The 22,619-nt window shown below is 40.8% G+C and overlaps 1 protein-coding gene across 32 annotated transcripts in view; it reads left to right on the forward strand.

Moving 5' to 3' along the window:
• Nucleotides 1–22,619, forward strand: part of NEK11 (NIMA related kinase 11) — a 329,806-nt gene that overhangs the window by 246,072 nt on the left and 61,115 nt on the right. For 25 of the 32 annotated variants that reach the window (XM_063722193.1, XM_054552598.2, XM_063722195.1 and 22 more), the window contains one exon: nt 18,103–18,199. The exons of the other annotated variants lie outside the window; for them this stretch is intronic. In XM_063722193.1, the coding sequence (XP_063578263.1) occupies nt 18,103–18,199 (97 nt within the window). The remainder of the gene's footprint in view (nt 1–18,102; nt 18,200–22,619) is intronic. 32 annotated transcript variants of the gene reach the window in all.

Raw genomic sequence — 22,619 nt, forward strand, 5'->3', positions numbered from 1 at the left:
GAGGTCATCTTCTGTCTTTCTTACTGAGCAGTGATGATCATAAACAGGTACTGTAGTAACATGTGATCTGTTATCTGAGCAGTAATAACACATACCCAGTTCTACATTTCAAGTCACTGCTTTCAAAGCACTCTCCTTGTTTGTTAAAGGTGACCTTTTCAGATCGTACTTTAAAAAAATAAAACAGTGGTATCCTGACCCACAGGATAAGATTCAAACTCCTAACCTGGCACACAAGATTTTTTTCTGGCCTTGGCCCTATACATCTAGGTTCATCAATCCCTTCCTCACACCTTACATTCCAGTAACACCAAACTTCTTGATATTTCCATGAATATACTCAGTTGTTTCACACTTCTGAGCTTTCACACTGCTTGACCCTTTCTAGAGACTGCTTCCCCTCCTGACTGCTTGGCAGCTCTACTTCTATCTTTCTATTCATTCATTAGGTGATTATTGAAAAAAAAAGTTGTATACCATACTATGTGTTGGCCTCTGAGAATATTACAGTGAACATAACCTTGCCCTGTCCTCACAAATACTAGAATTACAAACCTTCTACTTCTCTGTAAAGCTTTCCTTGGGTTGCCAACTGATTAGACCATGTCTAAATAAGGCAAATGCCCAGCTGTAACCAATAAAGCTGGTTCTATACCTCACTTCCATTTTCTATCAATAAATGCTGCTTGCCTGCAGAATAGAGTTCTCCAAACCTCTTGTGGTTCTGAGGGCTGTCCAATTCATAAATCATTCTTTGCTTAAATAAACAGTTAAATTTGTCTCCAAAGGCTGGGGAGGAGAGAAGAGAGGAAGATAGGAAGAGATTGGTCAATGAGTAGAAAGTTAAAATTAGATAGGAGGAATAAGTTTCGGTATTCTATTGCACAGTTGGGTGACTATGGTTAGCAATATCATATTGTACATTTCAAAATGGCTAGAAGAGAAGATTTTGAATGTTCTTACCACGAAGAAATGATGAATGTATAAGGTGATGGATATGCTAAATACACTGATTTGATTTTTATACAATGTATACATTTATCTAAACACCACATTATATCCCATAATTACATACAATAATTATGTGTCAATGAAAACAAAATTTAAAACATTTTTAAGATATTTAAGAAATTAATTTGTTCAAATTTAATCTTTTAACCCTAAGTTCTAAAAACTTACTGTAACATAGATCTTCTACAAAGACTATGCACCAATATAGTGATTTCAGAACTGGTTTTAAGGTAAATGCAGAAATATTTTTTATGTGTTTGTTTCTTATCCTGACCTACCATAAAAGCTCACTGCCTATATTGGTCCTCTATGGATGCATAACAAATTACTCAAAAACATATGGGCTGAAAACAATGATAATCATTTATTACCTCTCATAGTTGCTGTAGGTCATGAATTTAGGAGGGTGTAACCGGCTGGTTCTGGCTCAGGGTGTCTCATGAGTTTGCAGTTAGTTATTAGCCAGGGCCACAATCATCTGAAGGCTTGACTGGGGCTGGAGATTGCATTTCCCAGATGACTCACACAGTTGGCCTCAGATCCCCTCCAAATTGGCCTTTCCACAGAGAATCTTGAGTGTCCTCAAGCCTAATAATGTTAGACACTGGGCACAGTTTTTAGACTGACCAACATTGCTACCTTGGGAACCTGGATGTGGCTGATGTTCCTACCCCAAACCTGCCTGGATGGACTTCATGTGGTCTCTGATTCTTCTCATTATCAATTTTTTTTTTAAGACAGGGTCTCACTCTATTGCCTGCACTGGAGTACAGTGGCAGAATCATGGCTCACTGCAGCCTTGACCTCCTGGGCTCAGGGTAATCCTCCTGCCTCAGTCTCCCACACAGCAGGGACTACAGGCATGTGCCACTATGCCTGGCTAATTTTTTTTTTGTATTTTTTGTAGAGATGGGGTTTTGCCATGTTGCTCAGGCTGGTCTTGAACCCCTGGGCTCAAGTGGTTCACCTGACTCAGCCTCCCAAAGTGCTGGGATTACAGATGTGAACTACCATGTCCAGCCAAATTCATCTTACTCGCAGAGGCTGGTCATATTTCTACACCCTAATGACATGGGAGACTGGTAAGTTAGTCTTCGGCATTCATGGCTTTAACAGGAGCCAGGCTCTGTCTCACAAAGTAGAAGATTCCCCTTACAAGGGAAATGAGAATGTAAGGCCAAAAATAACAAATATTTACTATACTAATGAGCTCCACTGTTGTAAGGATAGAATTTTAGGAATAACTAGAGATGTGAAAGGAGAGATGGCTCTTGCGGTGTCTTGTGGAAACATTTTCTCTTTTGGCTTTCATAGAAGCTAAGGAGTAGGTGATGCCAGGTAATCATTTTTCAATTTATCTTCTGTTCTGCTGACTATAGAGTGAGCTACATGCTTCCCCTGCAATTGTCAGGATTCACATTCTAATGAAAAGTGAGAATGCATCCTGGTGGTAACGTAAACTAGTACAACCACTATGGAAAACAGTATGGAGATTCCTTAAAGAACTAAATGTAGAACTACCATTCAATCCAGCAATCTCACTATTGGGTATCTACCCAAAGGAAAAGAAGTCATTATATGAAAAAAGATACTTGCACATGCATGTTTATAGCAGCACAATTCACAATTGCAAAAATATGGAACCAGCATAAATGTTCATCAACCAATGAGTAAAGAAAATGTGGTATATATATACACCATAGAACACTACTCAGCCATAAAAAAGAACAAAATAATGGCATGCACAGCAACCTGGATAGAGTTAGAGGGGCCATTATTCTAAGTGAAGTAACTCAGGAATGGAAAACCAAACATCATATGTTCTCACTTATAAGTGGGAGCTAAGCTGTGGGGACACAAAGGCAGAAGAACGATATAATGGACTCTGGGGACTCAGGGGGAAGGGTAGGAGGGGGTGAGGAATAAAAGACTACACATTGGGTACAGTACACACTGTTCTAGTGATGGGTGCACCCAAATCTCAGAAATCATCACTAAAGAACTTATCCATATAGCTAAAAACCACCTGTTCCCCAAAAACTATTGAAATAAAATAAAACAAAAATTTAAAAAACTTAAAAAAAGAGAAGGAAGTACTGCTGATACACTTTCCTTAAGTATTTGAATCAGTCTTGAAGCCAGATCAACCTCCTGTTACAGAAAAGCAGGTTTTGTTTTTAAAGCTAAGTTTCTTCATGTTGGCAGATAAGAATAATTAAACTCCCCAAACATTGGCTACTGTCTCCACAGGGAAAGCACAAATGAAAAAGTTGTGCTTCCACAAATCTCATCTTAGCCTGTATCCACATTTAATTACTGAATGTCAATCCAAAAAACAGACACTTCGTCTCCTCCTTTTACTGGTAGCTACTGTTCTTAGAGGTTTTTCCTGGTGTATTCAAAAGGAAACAAGAATTTCCAAACTCCTTAACTCTTGTTGTTTTTAATCATCTATAAAATTCAAGTGAATATTTGCAGTGTGAAATAACCATAATAAAAATATTTTATTTTCTATCTTCTGGTATTTATCATATTTCCTATAAGTAGCAAGTTTGCTTTTCCCAAGTTGATCCACTTTTTCCCAACTGTTTAATTTTGGCGTAGGCAGTGGAGTCCTATTGACATACTGAGAAGCTGCTCCATGCAAAGCATTGTGGTGGACATCATGGGGAGGCAGTGTAAATTTGCCTTGGGTCTTTTGTAGCAATAATTCACCTTTATATATAAGTTTAATATACATTTAAGCTTTACTAGAGCCATAGAAGATAGGGCTCTTTTTTTGTATCAATGAGGCAACTGAGTCACAGATTTTTACCTTTCCAGACATCACAGAATCAGGATTCAAACCCAAGTCCTCTAAGCCAGCTCACATACTTGTCCTAATATGCTCCAGCTCCCTACCTACTGGAAAGCATTTGAGGTTGTTCTCTCCTAGACCATCTTCTTCCTTTTCCTCCTGTGCTTTTCTACTCCAGCATCCTAATGTGGTTTGGCATTGACACCGCTGATGCCACAGGGTTGACAACAACTTCCTTGGCAGTGGCTTCTGCCCTGTACCAATAAAATCAATTCTCTGAAAGAGCTGGGGATGGACAAGAAGTGGTAGGAATGGTCATGTCATTATTTCTAATACTGCTCTTATCAAATACCCAACTTATTAAAGGAACCAAGACAATAATCTCCGTGCCCTCAACCTTGTCCACTTCAACCTTTAGGCTGGGTTTTCTAGGAAGCCGTCTCTGACAGAGTTGAGTAGGCAGGACTTTTACGCAGGAGTGCCCTTGGGATTGACCCTGTGGACAGAAGGAGAAGGATGCAGGATGAGGCAGAGGGAGAAGTTGAGCAGTGATGCAGGCCTGACAAGCCTTAGCCAAACCCACAGGGAGCTCCAGTCCCATCGGTGTTGCCAGCAAAGGCCATAATGGTTAGGTTCTCTACCTCTACCATGATCAGTCATTAAAGGTTGCTACTTGGAGGTGCATGATTTGTGGCAAGGCAGCTTTCTGTGGCTGAAGAAGTTCCTGAAGGGGCCACAGCTGGAGGCTGTCTGTCTACTCCCAGCAGCTGGGGTAGCAAGTTCTTCCTTCAAGGAGGATATGCGTAGTGCATCTGCATTTCTGGGGTGTTGAGGTGTTGGGGTGAGGCAGTGCAGAGACTACCCTGTTTTGCAGATTCTTCAACAGTTTTGTTGCCATTCTGATGTCCACTTTTGTCACAGGAGAAGCTTAAGGAAAAAATCTTCACCAAGTTTGGGTCAGCTAAGCCTCTCAGCAGAGTAGAGCAGCTTTCACAATGCCCTGCTGATTCACAGCCCCTCATAATAAGTCATGGGGCTGTCATCTGGAGAGGTGGAGAAATGAGATGGAAGACATAATGATCACCCCAAATTTCAACCTTTTAGAGGGGAAGTTTTGTCTGATGATCTTATTTTTTTTTAATTATCACATGAAACTCGTTATTTGGGTGTGGCACTTCTATGGGATGTTAGAAAGAGCACTCATTTGGGAGTCAGGAAACCACAGTTCTAGTCTGGGCTCTGCCCCTTTCTATGACCTTGTGCAAGTCATAAAACCTCTCTTGGCCTAAGTCTCCACACCTGCGAGATGAAGAAATTTGACTTGAGGTGTTCTAGGGTCACATCCAGCTCAGAATCATGATGAATCTCTATCATTTAGGCCAGAGGTCAGCAAACTATGGCCTGCATTCCAAATCTGTCTCACTGCCTGTTTTTGTAAATAAAATGTTACTAGAACACAGCTATGCTCATTCATTTACCTATTGTCTATAGCTGTTTTCATGCTACTGAAGCAGACTTGAGTTGCAACAGAAATTCTACGGTCTATAAGGTCTAGAATATTTACTGCCCGCCCCTTTACAGAAAAAGGTTTGCTGACCTTGATCTAGGCAAATCCTCCATCATGTTGCATTCCAAGGAGTAGGAGGAGAAATATGAGCCATGAGGATATGCCTTTGCAATAATTTGGCAAAGAGTGGTATCAGTCAAGTAACTGCTGTTTCCTAAGTATTCCTTAGGAAATTAAGAGCAAGAGGAGGGTTAAAGATTAGGTAAGAAGCATTCTAAAGGTACAGTGCACCAAGGGCAGTGTCTGTGAGGATTCCTGAGTAAGCAATGTCTCAGGTGCTTAAGTGAGATCTTGTTTGCCAAAATATCCACCTCTGTGGTCCCTGCATCAGCTCTTTATTACCCACATGGCAGGGTGTTTAGCAGGGAGGGCAAACACAGCTTTTTCTTTTATGATCAAGATCATTTGTCCAGCAACTGAAATGGGTAAAGGGAAATTTTAGAAGAAATTTTTCAAAGAAATGAGAGAAGAAACTCTCTCTGCTGGTGAAATGTCAGAATTATCAAGCTGTCACTCCTTCAGGGAAAATACCTTTGCTGGTGAGAGACCATAGAACAGGAGGAATCCTGACAATATTATTATTATGAGCTGTGCTTTGCACTCTTAGGAAACACAGCATCCAATTGCCAAATGTGTCTTCGTATCATTTTGTTTTCATCTCATTGTCAAAACATCCCCATGGGATATTGTCAAGTGTCATAATCCTCATCATTCTATATTTCACAGATGAGAAAATAGACTTCAGGATGATTTTGCCTGACATAATGCCATAACATTTACTGTTGGTCCCAGCCATTTGCTTCTTAGCATTTGTTTCCTTTGATTGCTCTTTGTCTTTGTTAGCATAGGCATTGTCTTCCCAAGTAAATGCTATGCCTCTGACCTATATCTTATATCAGATCACAGAATGTTAGAATTGAGGGAAGGCCTTCAGTCTAATGAAACTACTGAAATATAAAATGAGGGAAGTGAGGCCCAGGGAGGTGGCCTGAGCTGGTGAGATAACTAAAAGAATAACTGTGGTCCCCTAACTTGAAGGTTATTGCTTTTTCCACAGACCTCATTGTACCTCTTTTCATGCCCCATACATAGTATAGTGTCTTGTGTATATGTACTACTAGGGATCATCTGTATAGATAGCCTATCTTCTTAGTTGACTGCAAGATTTTTATAGGTTAAGAATCACAGCTACTATTTATATTGCTTTTGATTTAACTCCCACCTATTGAGCATATAAAATATATGGCTTAAAAAACTGGAAAAAGATGAGCAAATTAAAGCCAAAGCAAATTGAAGGGAGAAAATTACAAAAACCAGAGTGGAAATAAGCAAAATAAAGAATGGAAAAACAATAAAGGATGTCAGTGAAACAAAAAAAAATAGGTTCTTTGTAAAGATCAACAAATATTGACCAACAAAATAAAAGAGAAGATTCAAATTAATACATCAGGAATGAAAGAGGGGACATTACTACTAACCTTAAAGAAATAAAAAGGATTGTAAAAGTATACTACGAACAACAGTATACCAACAAATCAGATAAATTAGATGAAATGGACACATTTCTAGAAAGACAAAAATTACTGAAACTGACTCAGAAGCAATAGAAAGCTGAATACAGGGATGTGCACCTGTAGTCCCAACTATTGGGATGCTGAGGTGGGAGAATCACTTGAGCCTAGGAGTTCAAAGTCAGCCTGGGCAACATAGCAAGGGTCTGTCTCTAAACATAAATACACAAATAATTTTTTTAACAAAAAGAAATAGAAAACCTGAATATGCCTATCATATTCTATAGGACATAGATTTTCTGTGTACAAAATCATGTTATCTGCAAATTGAGATAATTTTACTTTTTCCTTTCCAATTTGGATTCCTTTGATTTCTTTTTCTTGCCCAATTTCCCTGGCTATGTTGTACAATGTTGTATAAAAATGGCAAGAGAAGACATTCTTGTCAGGAGGAAAGTTATACTATCCTTTTTTCATGTTACTGGATTTGACTTACTAGTATTTTAATAAAGGCAAAATTAGGGTTTTGTATTATACTTTAAGTTCTGGGATACATGTGCAGAAGGTACAGGTTTGTTACATAGCTATACACATGCCATGGTGATTTGTTGCACCCATCAGCCCGTCATCTACATTAGGTATTTCTCCTAATGCTATCCCTCTACTTGTCCCCCAACCCCCGACAGGCCCTGGTGTATGATGTCCCCCTCTCTGAGTCCATGTGTTCTCATTGTTGAACTCTCACTTATGAGTGAGAACATGCAGTGTTTGGTTTTCTGTTCTTGTGTTAGTTTGCTGAGAATGATGGTTTCTAGTTTCATCCATCTCCCTGCAGAGGACATGAACTCATCCATTTTTATGGCTCCATAGTATTCAATGGTGTATACGTGCCACATTTTTTTAAATTATACTTTAAGTTCTAGGGTACATGTACACAACGTGCAGGTTTGTTATGTATGTATACATGTGCCATGTTGGTGTGTGCACCCATTAACTCGTCATTTACATTAGGTATATCTCCTAATTCCATCCCTCCCTCCTCCACCCACCCCACAACAGGCCCTGGTATGTGATGTTCTCCACCCTGTGTCCAAGTGTTCTCGTTGTTCAATTCTTACCAATGAGTGAGAGCATGAGGTTCTCACTGGTTTTCCCAGCACCATTTATTAAATGGGAAATCCTTTCCCCATTTCTTGTTTTTGTCAGGTTTGTCAAAGATCAGATGGTTGTAGATGTGTGGTATTATTTCTGAGGGCTCTGTTCCATTCCATTGGTCTATATCTCTGTTTTGGTACAAGTACCATGCTGTTTTGGTTACTGTAGCCTTGTAGTGTAGTTTGAAGTCAGGTAGTGTGATGCCTCCAGCTTTGTTCTTTTGGCTTAGGATTGTCTTGGCAATGTGGGCTCTTTTTGTTTGATTTTCTGTCCTTGCAATAGTTGGCCACATTTTCTTAATCCAGCCTAACATTGATGGACATTTGGGTTGGTTCCAAGTCTTTGTTATTGTGAATAATGCCGCAGTAAACATACATGTGCATGTGTCTTTATACCAGCATGATTTATAATCCTTTGGGTATATACCCAGTAATGGGGTCACTGGGTCAAATGGTATTTCTAGTTCTAGATCCTTGAGGAATCACCACACTGTCTTCCACAATGGTTGAACTAGTTTACAGTCCCACCAACAGTGTAAAAGTGTTCCTATTTCTCCACATCCTCTCCAGCACCTGTTGTTTCCTGACTTTTTGATGATTGCCATTCTAACTGGTGTGAGATGGTATCTCACTGTGCTTTTGATTTGCATTTCTCTGATGGCCAGTGTTGATGAGCATTTTTTCATGTGTCTTTTGGCTGCATAAATGTCTTCTTTGGAGAAGTGTTTGTTCATATACTTTGCCCACTTTCTGATGAGGTTGTTTGATTTTTTCTTGTAAATTTGTTTAAGTTCTTTGTAGATTCTAGATATTAGCCCTTTGTCAGATGAGTAGATTGTAAAAATTTTCTCCCATTCTGTAGGTTGCCTATTCATTCTGATGGTAGTTTCTTTTGCTGTGCAGAAGTTCTTTAGTTTAATTAGATCCCATTTGTCAATTTTGGCTTTGTTGTCATTGCTTTTGGTGTTTTAGTCATGAAGTCCTTGCCCATGCCTATGTCCTGAATGGTATTGCCTAGGTTTTCTTCTAGGATTTTTATGGTTTTAGGTCTAACATTTAAGTCTTTAATCCATCTTGAATTAATTTTTGTATAAGGTGTAAGGAAGGGATCCAGTTTCATCTTTCTGCATATGGCTAGCCAGTTTTCCCAGCACCATTTATTAAATAGGGAATCCTTTCCCCATTTCTTTTTGTCAGGTTTGTCAAAGATCAGATGGTTGTAGATGTGTGGTATTATTTCTGAGGGCTCTGTTCTGTTGGGACCAGTACCATGCTGTTTTGGTTACTGTAGCCTGTAGCGTAGTTTGAAGTCAGGTAGTGTGATGCCTCCAGCTTTGTTCTTTTGGCTTAGGATTGTCTTAGCAATGTGGGCTCTTTTTTGGTTCCATATGAAGTTTAAAGTCGTTTTTTTCCAATTCTGTGAAGAAAGTCATTGGTAGCTTGATGGGGATGGCATTGAATCTATAAATTACCTTGGGCAGTATGGCCATTTTCACAATATTGATTCTTCCTATCCATGAGCATGGAATGATTTTCCATTTGTTTGTATCCTCTTTTATTTCATGGAACAGTGGTTTGTAGTTCTCCTTGAAGAGGTCCTTCACATCCCTTGAAAGCTGGATTCCTAGGTATTTTATTCTCTTTGAAGCAATTGTGAATGGGAGTTCACTCATGATTTGGTTCTCTGTTTGTCTGTTATTGGTGTATAGGAATGCTTGAGATTTTTGCACATTGATTTTGTATCCTGAGACTTTGCTGAAGTTGCTTATCAGCTTAAGTGGTTTTTGGGCTGAGACGAGGGGGTTTTCTATAGACTCATGTCATCTGCAAAGAGAGACGATTTGACTTCCTCTCTTCCTATTTGAATACCCTGTATTTCCTTCTCTTGCCTGATTGCCCTGGCCAGTACTTCCAATACTATGTTGAATAGGAGTGATGAGAGAGGTCATTCTTGTCTTGTGCCAGTTTTCAAAGGGAATGCTTCCAGCTTTTGCCCATTCAGTATGATACTGGCTGTGAGTTTGTCATAAATAGCTCTTATTATTTTGAGATATGTTCTGTCAATACTTAGTTTATTGAGAGTTTTTAGCATGAAGGGGTGTTGAATTTTGTTGAAGGCCTTTTCTGTGTCTATTGAGATAATCATGTGGTTTTTGTCATTGGTTCTGTTTAAGTGATGGATTACTTTTATTGATTTGCCTAAGTTTAACCAGCCTTGCATCACAGGGATGAAGCTGACTTGATTGTAGTGGATAAGCTTTTTGATGTGCTGCTGGATTCAGTTTGCCAGTATTTTATTGAGGATTTTCGCAGCGATGTTTATCAGGAATATTGGCCTGAAATTTTTTGTGTGTGTGTCTCTACCAGGTTTTGGTATCAGGATGATGCTGGCCTCATAAAAAGTCAGGGAGGAATCCCTTTTTTTCTATTGTTTGGAATACTTTCAGAAGGAATGGTACCAGCTTTTCTTTGTACCTCTGGTAGAATTCGGCTGTGAATCCATCTGGTCCCGGACTTTTTTTGGTTGGTAGACTGTTAATTACTGCCCCAATTTCAGAATGTGTTATTGGTCTATTCAGGGATTTAACTTCTTCCTGATTTAGACTTGGGAGGGTGTATGTGTCCAGGAATTTATCCATTTCTTCTAGATTTTCTAGTTTATTTGCATAGAGGTGTTTATAATATTCTCTGATGGTAGTTTGTATTTCTGTGGAATCAGTGGTGATATCCCCTTTATCATTTTTTCTTGTGTCTATTTGATTCTTCTCTCTTTTCTTCTTTATTAATCTGGCTAGTGGTATATCTATTTTGTTGTCAGTAAACCAACTCCTGGATTCATTGATTTTTTGAAGGGTTTTTCCTGTCTCTAACTCCTTCAGTTTTGCTCTGATCTCAGTTATTTCTTGCCTTCTGCTAGCTTTTGAATTTGTTTGCTCTTCCTTCTCTAGTTCTTTAATTGTGATGTTAGGGTGTCAATTTGAGATTTTTCCTGCTTTTGCTTGTGGACATTTAGTGCTATAAATTTCCCTCTAAACACTGCTTTAGCTGTGTCCCAGAGATTCTGGTACGTTGTTTCTTTGTTCTCATCGGTTTCAAAGAACTTATTTATTTCCGCCTATTTCGTTATTTACCCAGTAGCCATTCAGGAGCAGCTTGTTCAGTTTCCATGTAGTTGTGTGGTTTGAGTGAGTTTCTTAATCCTCAGTTCTAATTTGATTGCACTGTGGTCTGAGAAACTGTTTGTTATGATTTCCATTCCTTTGCATTTGCTAAAGGAGTGTTTTTACTTCCAATTATGTGGTGAATTTTAGAATAAGTGTGATGTGGTGCTGAGAAGAATGTATATTCTGTTGATTTGGGGTGGAGAGTTCTGTAGATGTCTATTAGGTCTGCCTGGTCCAGATCTGAGTTCAAGTCTTGAATATCCTTGTTAATTTTCTGTCTCATTGATCTGTCTAATAAAGTCTCTCACTATTATTGTGTGGGAGTGTAAGTCTCTTTGTCAGTCTCTAAGGGCTTGCTTTATGAATCTGGGTGCTCCTGTATTGAGTGCATATACATTTAGGATAGTTAGCTATTCTTGTTGCATTGATCCCTTTACCATTATGCCATGCCCTTCTTTGTCTCTTTTAACCTTTGTTGGTTTAAAGTCTGTTTTATCAGAGACTAGAATTGCAACACCTGCTTTTTTTTGCTTTCCATTTGCTTGGTAAATATTATTCCATCCCTTTATTTTAAGCCTATGTGTGTCTCTGCATGTGAGATGGGTCTCCTGAATACAGCACACTGATGAGTCTTGACTCTCTATCCAATTTGCTAGTCCATGTCTTTTAATTGGGGCATTTAGCCCGTTGACATTTAAGATTAATATTGTTATGTGTGAATTTGATCCTGTCATTATGATGCTAGCTGGTTATTTTGCTCATTAGTTGATGCAGTTTCTTCATAGTTTCAATGGTCTTTACAATTTAGCATGTTTTTACAGTGGCAGGTACTGGTTGTTCCTTTCCATGTTTAGTGCTTCCTTGAGGAGCTCTTGTAAGGCAGGCCTGGTGGTGATAAAAATCGCTCAACATTTGTTTGTCTGTAAAGGATTTTATTTCTCCCTCGCTTATGAAGCTTAGTTTAGCTGGATATGAAATTCTGGGTTGAAAATTCTTTTCTTTAAGAATGTTGAATATTGGCCCCCACTCTCTTCTGGCTTGTAGGGTTTCTGCTGAGTGATCCACTGTTAGTCTGATGGGCTTCCCTTTGTGGGTAACCTGACCTTTCTCTCTGGCTGCCCTTAACCTTTTTTCCTTCATTTCAACCTTGGTGAATCTGACGATTATGTGTCTTGCGGTTGCTCTTCTCGATGAGTATCTTTGTGGTGTTCTCTGTATTTCCTGAATTTGAAAGTTGGCCTGTCTTGCTAGGTTGGGGAAGTTCTCCTGGATAATATCCTGAAATGTGTTTTCCAACTTGGTTCCATACTCCCCATCACTTTCAGGTACACTAATCAAACATAGGTTTGGTTTCTTCACATAGTCCCATATTTCTTGGAGGCTTTGTTCATTCCTTTTCATTCTTTTTTCTCTAATCTTGTCTTCATGCTTTATTTCATTAAGTTGATAGTCTCTGATATCCTTTCTTCCACTTGATCAATTCAGCTATTGATACTTGTGTATGCTTCACGAAGTTCTCGTCATTTATGTTCTTCTCTAAACTGGTTATTCTAATTAGCAATTCATCTAACCTTTTATCAACGTTCTTAGTTTCCTTGCATTTGGTTAGAACATGCTTTTTTAGCTCAGAGGAGTTTGTTATTACCCACCTTCTGAAGCCTACTTCTGTCAATTTGTCAAGCTCATTCTCCCTCCAATTTTGTTCCCTTGCCGGTGAGGAGTTGTGATCCTTTGGAGGGGAAGAGGCATTCTGATTTTTGGAATTTTCAGTCTTTTTGTGCTGGTTTTTCCTCATCTTCATGGATTTATCTACCATTGGTCTTTGATGGTGACCTTCAGATGGGGTTTCTGAGTGGATGTCCTTTTTGTTGATGTTGATGCTATTCCTTTCTGTTTGTTAGTTTTCCTTCTAACAGCCAGGCCCCTCTGCTGCAGGTCTGCTGGAGTTTGCTGGAGGTCCACTCCAGACCCTGTTTGCCTGGGTACCACCAGTGGAGGCTGCAGAACAGCAATGATTGCTGCCTGTTCCTTCCTCTGGAAGCTTCATCCCAGAAGGGCACCTACCAGATTCCAGCCCAAACTCTCCTGTATTTGTCTGTCAACCCCTGCTGGGAGGTGTCTCCCAGTCAGGAGGCATGGGGATCAGGGACCCACTTAAGGAGGCAGTCTGTCCCTTAGCAGAGCTCGAACACTGTGTTGGGAGATCCACTGCTCTCTTCAGAGCCAGCAGGCAGGGACGTTTAAGTCTGCTGAAGCTATGCCCACAGCCTCCCCTTCCCTCATGTGCTCTGTCCCAGGGAGATTGGGGTTTTATCTTTAATCCCCTGACGGGGGCTGCTGCCTTTTTTTCGGTGATGCCCTGCCCAGAGAGGAGGAATCTAGAGAGACAGTCTGGCTACAGAGGCTTTGCCAAGCTGCGGTGGGCTCTGCCCAGTTCAAACTTCCCAGCAGCTTTGTTTACACTGTGAGGGGAAAACCACCTACTCAAGCCTCAGTAATGGCAGATGCCCCTCCCCCCACCAAGCTTGAGCATCCCAGGTTGACTTCAGACTACTGTGCTGGCAGCGCAAATTTCAAGCTGGTGGATCTTAGCTTTCTGGGCTCTGTGGGGGTGGGATCCGCTGAGCTAGACCACTTGGCTCCCTGGCTTCAGCCCCCTTTCCAGGGGAGTGAACGATTTTGTCTCGCTGGCATTCCAGGTGCCACTGGAGTATGAAAAACAACTCCTGCAGCTAGCTCAGTGTCTGCTCAAATGGCCACCCAGTTTTGTGCTTGAAACCCAGGGCCCTGGTGGCATAGGCACCCGAGGGAATCTCCTGGTCTCTGGCTTGTGAAGACCATGGGAAAAGCATAGTATCTGGGCCAGAGTGCACCATTCCTCATGGCACAGTCCCTCATGGCTTCCCTTGGCTAGGGAAGGGAGGCTCGCACCTCCCTGGTGAGGTGATGCCCCACCCTGCTTCAGCTCACCCTCTGTGGGCTGCACCCACTGTCTAACCAGTCCCAATGAGATGAGCTGTGTACCTCAGTTGGAAATGGAGAAATCACTCGCCTTCTGTGTTGATCCCACTGGCAGCTGCTGACTGGAGCTGTTCCTATTTGGCCATCTTGCCCGTTCCATCCAAAATTAGTTTTTGAAAATTAACATGGGGATTAAGGATTCAGCTATTTTTCAGAAAGCAGAGCTTTAAGAAAGCAGAGCTCTAGAACCAGGGTTTCATGGATGTGAGACCAGTGCAGTTACACAGAGCCCTAGGTTCAGAAAGGAGCCCATACATGGGATTTCATAAAATTTTATCTTGAATTTGTGTTTTATGAGTGAAAGCTGATAACACAGTGGAACACAGGCTCAGGGCTTAAAGCCTTGCTCATGTGCTGTCTTGCCTTTAAGACATCTACCTGGGAAGGTTCCTCTGCCACCTAGCCCTTAATCCCCATCCCATAACTACTGCAATCTTCCATTCCCAGTGGGATCCTAGGTAATAGTGAGGAAGGGTTGCGGTGAGGTAAGACTGCCAGGTCCCTATAAGTGTCTACACTCCCCTGCAGAGTATCTGCCCTAGTTCCCAAGGGAGAATGACATTAAATACCCAACAAAAAGCACAATGACAGGTCCACAGACAAATACAGACCCCCCCCCAAAAAAAACAGCTTTTCTCTTGTTTCTTGAACAAGGATTTCTGCGTTGTCATTTAGCACTGGGCCCCACAAATTATGTAGCTGGCCTGTCTAGAGCCTTATTACTCAAAGTGTGGTTGTAGGACCAGCAGCATTGGTATCACCTAGGAACTTATGGAAACGCAGAATCCCAAGCCCTACCCAAACCTACTAAAGAAGAATCTGCATTTTAACAAGATCCCTGGATGATTTGTATGACATTAAAGTTTGAGAAGCAGTGGTCTAGAACACACTCTGGGATTCAGTCACCTATTGGATGACATCTATGATTCTAGCCCCAATTATTTTTATTATGATTGTTCAATGAATTGTCCTTTTCTTTGACATAAAGCAACTACTATTCATGTTGGAAGATGGGAGGCAGAGGGAAAGAAAGTTGGCCAATAAGAAACACTGAAAAAGGAATTGCTCTGAGCACCAAGCTTTGCCAACCCTGTTGCTTGAAATTATACTTGCCCTGTTTTCTACCCTTGGGCTTAAGGCTTAGCATGTTTCCTAGCAGCACTGAGTGCCTTATTGAGGGGAACTGTAGCCAGCTTAAAATAAACTGCAGCTCTCCTGGAAATTGCTTTGACCTTAATTTGCATAAGTCTTCAAAATTTGCTAGCTCTGGAAAAGATGGGAAAGGAGCACCTTATTTTTATTCTTGGCAGAACTGATTTTTGAGCCTGCATGTGAGTTACTTGGCATGGTATGGTTGGTGTTGTTTTAGTAACTTTTTAGGTTCTAGGAAAGATTATTGTAAAAAGCAACCAACAGAAATATGAAATAAACCCCTATGCCTTCCTCTTGCCCACTCCCCAAGCTTCCCTGGGGAAAAGTATCTGTCCTGGCCAGAGCTAGTGGGAAGGTTGGAGCTGACAGAAAGCTGCTGTCCAGTTGCAGTGAGGGCTGAGGCAAATTTTCTCTCCAGGTGTGGAAGGGGTAATCTCCAGGAGTGAGAGAAATGGGAACAATCAGTCGCTGGTACTTGTGTCTTTATCATGAAGGCATAAATGGTGAACGTACTATGAGCAACACATTGTTAATTTGTATTATGCCCTTTACAAGGTTTGTCCCTGTTAATCCAGTATTTCCATAACTAGGGATCTAGTCTAAGGAAAGATCAGAGACTTTGGCACAGAATTAAGCTGGAGAATATTCATCTCAATTATATCTATAGGAGCAAGAAGTTCAAAGTGGGATGCATGCCCTGACAGGTAGTGCAAAAGGAGGATGTATGTGAGACATATTAGAATTTGCATTTAACTTTTAAAATTTAAAAAATAGGGCTGGTCGGGGTGGCTCACGCCTGTAATCCCAGCACTTTGGGAGGCCGAGGCAGGCGGATCACCTCAGGTCAGGAGTTCGAGACCAGCCTGACCAACATGGCAAAACCCTGTATCTACTAAAAAGAAAAAAAATTAGCCGGGCATGGTGGCGGGAGCCTGTAATCCCAGCTACTTGGGAGGCTGAGGCAGGAGAATTGCTTGAACCCAGGAGGCGGAGGGTGCAGTGAGCCGAGATCTCTCTATTGCACTCCAGCCTGGGCAACAAGAGCAAAACTCCATCTCAAAAAAATAAAAAGGTCGGGTGTGGTGGCTCATGCCTGTAATTCCAGCAGTTTGGGAGGCTGAGGTGGGCGGATCACCTGAGGTCGGGAGTTTAAGACCAGCCTGACCAACAGGAGACCAACAGGAGATAACCTGTCTCTACTAAAAATACAAAATTAGCCAGGCATGGCGGCGCACGCCTGTAATCCCAGCTACTCAGGAGACTGAGGCAGGAGAATCACTTGAACCCGGGAGGCGGAGGTTGCAGTGAGCCAAGATCACACCATTGCACTCCAGCCTGGGCAGCAAGAGCGAAACTCCGTCTCAAAAAAAAAAAAGAAGAAAAAGCTTTACTAATATGTAAAATGGGGACTCCACCTTGCTTCTTTACTTTGTCCCTAAGTCAAGCAGGCACGTGTTATATGAGATATGTTGAGAAAAGAATGGGAATTTCATAACATGAGTCTCTTCTTTCTGACATAGCAACTATATGGATATAATTTATAAATGATCATTAGAGTGGACAGTTTTTTACTGATGGGATGTGAAGCACCTTATAAGAGATCTAAGGAAGTGCACAGGGAGTACTCTGCCCCCAGTTCCACGGAGGAAAGAGTAGCACAGGGCCAAATTGTAAAATCAGCTCTATGGATTGCCCTGAGCTCTTGCTAACGGGCCAGTTTTAGCTTCTTTTTTTTTTTTTTTGAGACAGAGCCTTGTTCTTTCACCCAGGCTGGAGTGCAGTGGTGCGATCTTAGCTCATTGCAACCTCTGCCTCCCAAGTTCAAGTGATTCTCCTGTCTCAGCCTCCAGAGTAGCTGGGATTACAGGCAAGTGCCACCACACCCAGCTAATTTTTATATTTTTAGTAGAGACGAGGTTTCACCATGTTGGCCAGGCTGGTCCCAAACTCCTGACCTCAGGTGATCCGCCCACCTCAGCCTTCCAAAGTGCCGGGATTACAGGCATGAGCCACTGCACCCAGCCCAGTTTTAGCTTTTTAATGGAAAGTAGTGTTGTTTCAGTTGATGGACTATTTCTTTCCCTCAGTTTCAACATGTTTTATAAGAGCCTTCAGGATGTTTCATTAAAAACTGTAGCTCTCTCAGCAGATTTCATTACACCTCAACTTTCATTACCAACTCTTACCCTCTGAACACAACTTTGGCCTTCTGCTCCATTCTGCTGAAGTTTAAAGCTGCAGATATGACCTCTGGTCAGCATTTTGCTTTCCATTGCAAAAAAGCTAATGCTCAGGTATAAGATTAAGATAAAAGGAAAACTAAGCTTGTTAGAAAAATTCCTGGTCACTTAGTCAAACATTCACACCTGCTGAAAGAGAATGGCCAAAGTGTCCTCAGGAACACTTGCTTTTCTATAGATACATTTCCCCCTGAGTTTTCTAGGATAAAAAGCTCATCTTTTAAATAATGGTGTTTTGTTTAAACAATCCTTTGTGAGAGAGGCTTCGTCCTGGAATGCCTTGTGCATATTAAAACTGTAAATAATCTTGTCATTTGGAATAAATCTTCTTAATGTGCGTGTTATAATTGAATTCATCTCTAATTAATGTAGCATTACCATGTGGCAAAGGTGGATTAGCTTCTGTTTTCTGATTGCCCTTGAACATCGCCTTGAAGTTTCAGGATTGCTGATGAAGTCAATAAGGGCTGTGCATTGATTTTCAGACACAAAGACCATCACCAGCATGGCTGAAGACATGTCCCCAGGACCAACAATTTTCAACAGTGCGATGGCCGGGACCAAGATGAAACGCATGAGGGAGTAAGTAGCATGTTGCCTGCCCCCTAGGAAGGTGCAGTGTTAAAGCATATTGACCAAGCGTGTGACCCAGTCATGTGATACTGTCTTAGTCCATTTGTGCTGCTGTAACAAAATACCTGGGACTAAGCTGTTCCAACTTAGAAACTTCTCTCTAAAATTCACTTTCTGTATTGGTGCTGGTCAAATAATTAGGGAAGTTTGGCAAGAATTATTTTTCAGTTGATTTGCACTTATAGTATTCTTGCAGCACAGCACATTCTCATCCACGCTAATGTTTGAAAGCAAAGGAGAAAAAAATGCTGAAAATTATTTCCAAGCCTAAAGCTGTTAATATGTTTATATACTTATTGTTTTCCAGCCCTACCTGTAGCAGAGTGGTCATATAATAACATTATTACCATGGCAAGAAGTGATTCCCAGAAATTGAAAGTGAGGGAGTATGGATTAATTTTTCCCTCTGTAGAGGGAAACTACCTCCACCTCTCCTTGCTTGGAGGAGATAATATAGAAGGTGTTGCTCATTTCCCAGTTGATAGTCTTTAAAGAGAAGAAAAGTGGTTTGCTTATTTTACCCGTAAAAGTTAACAATGTGGTGTCAGATTTTTGATCTAAGACTTCATTACTTTTGCAAAGTACACAATACCCCATTTCCTAGCATATTATGAAATGTTTTAAATAATTAAAATGAAAATATTTTGCTAAATTAATTGGCCAAGATGCATTCTAATGATTTTATTCCTAGTGTGTTGTTTTTCTCCTTATTGCTTGGCTGTAATTGACCAAGTACTTTCTGGCTCACCTTTTTAATGTGGGCTACTGCAGTTTGGGTTACTCCCCCATGGATGGTATTGCTCCTCTAGTGGAATAACCTGCCATCCTTTTATATTTTATATTGTGAATCCTTATGCCATTCCAGAAAAGACAAAAAGGAAATCAAGGCTGCAAATCTGCATATCTTTTGAGCATGTTGTGTTTTCTCAGTTTCAAAGACTTAGAAGCCAGCCAGAGAGAGGAAATCTTGCTGTTCTTTCTCTGCACTGTGATATACTGCATGCTTAGCATATGGATGGCAACTATTGGGATGCCAAGAAGAACAGTTAATGACATTTGTCTCCATAGAGATTATAATATAGAGAAAACACAGAACTTCAAATGCAAAACGTTAAGTGACAACATAATGGTTATGTAATATGAAGTGATGGTTAAGAAAAGTCCCCAAATAAGAGCATGGCCATGAGCCAAACAGATGATGAGAGCTCTAAGGTCAGAAAGGGGAAGTTGGGAAGCCTCTAGGAGAAGCAGGGACTTAGCCTTCACCTTGGCCTTCACAGAGGGCTGTAATTTGGAGAGGTAAAGAAAAAGGAGGAGAAGCTGGAGGTCAGCAGATTTGGTGTCTGAGTCTTGGCTTCACTAATAAATGGCTGTCTAACCTTTGACAAGTGATTTTCTAAGATTCAGTTTCTTTATCTGTAAAATGGTCATATTAATTGCCACAGCTGGATTCCCAGGAAGCATACTCAGAGATGGAGATTAATGTGTAGGAGGAGGTTTGTGAGGGAATCTTCTGGAGACCAACACCTGTAGAAAGGAGGAGGAAGGAAGCAGACTGGTCAGGGAGAAGTCAAGCTGTGACATGGGTCATTAGAGGCCTCTGCCAACCCCATAGGGAGTTCTGGGGCTAAATGGCCCTGCAGAACTGTCCTGAGTTGGGACAAGAGGGCCTTTGTAACCCCAAGTCAATCAGACATTGCATGTGGGCCACTCTGGGAAGGGGCCGTGACTGAGCAAGATGTTCACTTCTGTATTTACCAGTATTGACTTCATCTAGATTTACCAGTTGTTAACACTTTGTCACATTTTTGTAATTTTCTTTATATCTATCTATATAATATATATACATATACACTTATAAATTATTATTATTACCGATCCATTTGAGAATAGATTCCATGCTTCATGATTCTTCATCCCTAAATATTTAAATGAGTAGCTTCTAAAAACAAGAACATTCTCTTATATAACCACAGTATGATGATTGAATTTAGGAAATTTCACATCAGTACATACTATTATTTAACATACAAATCCATATTCAGATGTCATTGATTATCCCAATAATACCCATTATAGCAATTGTTTTTCTGATTCAGGATACAAGCCAGGATCACACATTACACTCAGTTGCTATGTCTCTTTGGTGTATTTACTCTAGAATGGTTCCTCAGTCATTCTTCGTCTGTCATGACACTGACATTTTTGAAGAGTGCAGGCCAGTTGTTTTGTAAGATATCTCTTACTGTGGGTTTGTCTATTGTTTCCTCATTATAAGCTTCAGGTTATACACTTTTGGTGGTAGCCTACATAAGAAATATTGTGTGTCCTGAACTTTTAAACATTTAATTATAGGAAGTTTCAGCCACATATAAAAGTAGTCAGAGTAGTATAATTTTTCTATAGACTAATCAACCCAACCAGTTCAACAGTTATCACCCATGACCAATCTTGTTTTTCTATACTTCCACCTGTTCTCACATGTTACTTTTAAGGAAGTCCTATTCATCATATGTTATATCCATAAATATTTCAGTAAATACGTGAATTTTAATCTGCTCTTTGACACTTTCCCTTAGATGTCCATTAGGCATCTCAAGCTCAGGATTTCCAAAACTGAACTCCTAAATTTCCCTACCACACCTGCCCCCTCCACAGCCTTCCCCATTGTTACATAAGCAAAGGCAAGATCTAGGTAAGAAAGAACCTTCCAGCTCAGTAAGTAGTGCCTGAAGGCTTACTTAGTGTGTGACAGTTTAAGGATATCAGGCAAATGACTTTGTCATCTCCTCTATGAAGAAGTTGGGTGGCAACACACCTGGTGATCATGCTGCCATCCTTCTCCAAGTTCCCTAAACTGGGGGCCCTGGGGCTTGTAAGTATTAATATATGCAATGTCAGGCATAGAGTAGACCCTAGCACAGTGGTCAGAAGGGAAGATGCAGGGGGCAAGCTGCGGGGATTTATATCCCTCCTTGCCACTGAATAATATGTGTCCTTGGACAAGTTAACCAAACTCTTTGGGCCTCAGATTTCCCATCTGTGAAGTGGGACTAATAATGATTTTTGCCTCATAGAGTTGTTGTTAGGGTGAGTTGAGATAATGTATGAAATGCACTAAGAATAGTTTATGGCACATAGTAAGTGCTCAGTAAATGTTAACAACTTAGACTCTCAATATATGTGTGGTTGCTTCACTTTGAAAATCCCCAAGCCAAGTATCTGAAGGTGTTGACATGTGTTAGTGATGTTTTATACCTGAGGGCATTGGTAAGTGAAGCAGCTGTTTGTTAAGACATGCATGTAGTATCTTTTTAGCATGCAAAAAGTGCTAGTGTGAATTCTCTGAGAAAATGCCATGAAGTTGTTTAATATAAATTCCAGCCATTTGCCATTCTCCAACTGACTTCTGGCCACAGCCACTTCTCACTCTTGCAGGGAGACTACTCCATAAATGAAACTCCCCTACTGGTGCACAGACAACACCAGCTCTCAGAAGTTATTAGGTGGTACTGCTCAAAGTCACTGGAATGTTGGCAGAATGACAAGAAGTCAGTGTTGACTTCTTTTCTGACTGAGGAATTTCCATGTACATTTGAAGAGAGGTTGCTATTCATGTATGGATAGATAAATGATGAATGGATAGATGAATTGATGGATAGGTAGGTGGATGGATGGGTGAACGGGTGGATAAGTGGGCCTTTGTGGCTCCATGGTCCTCCTGAAACTTCTGCTCTCAGGAAAGGGTTTCTGTTCAAAAAAGTTTTTTGTTTCGTTTTGTTTCTTGTTTTTTTACCACCTCAAGCCAGATTAAATTCCAGGCCTGGCTCCATGCTCCCACTAGAGGCCAAAAAGGAGACCCCGTGGAATGACAGCTCGTCAGCTTTCAGCTCTGAGGAGGGCAAGGGGCACACTGTGACTAAGACTGGTCCTTTAACTCACAGAGACCAAGGCAATGTACACGAAGGGCCTGCTCTATCTAAATGAATTATCCTCTTGGCCTCAGCTTTATACATCAAGTAAGACCACTGGTGTGCTGTGTTTTACTACTTAGAGTGTGGTCCCTGACCGGCACCAGGGACATCATCGGGAAACCCGTGAGAAATGCAAACTCTCTGGCCTCATCCCTCCTGAATCAGAATCTGAATTTTAAACTATTTGGAAATTCATATACACATTAAAGTTTGAGACATTTGTTACCAGAATGTGAGTTGGAATCAGTCTTAATAAAAATCAAATATTATATAAAATATTTTAATATATTTATGTTTTAAGGCCCTAATATTTTTGACTTTTAAAAATTTACTTATGCTGGGAGTGGCAGCTCACACCTGTAATCCCAGCACTTTGAGAGACTGAGGCAGGTTGA

The sequence above is a fragment of the Pongo abelii genome, chromosome 2 (assembly GCF_028885655.2).
Source record: "Pongo abelii isolate AG06213 chromosome 2, NHGRI_mPonAbe1-v2.0_pri, whole genome shotgun sequence".
Taxonomy (NCBI): domain Eukaryota; kingdom Metazoa; phylum Chordata; class Mammalia; order Primates; family Hominidae; genus Pongo; species Pongo abelii.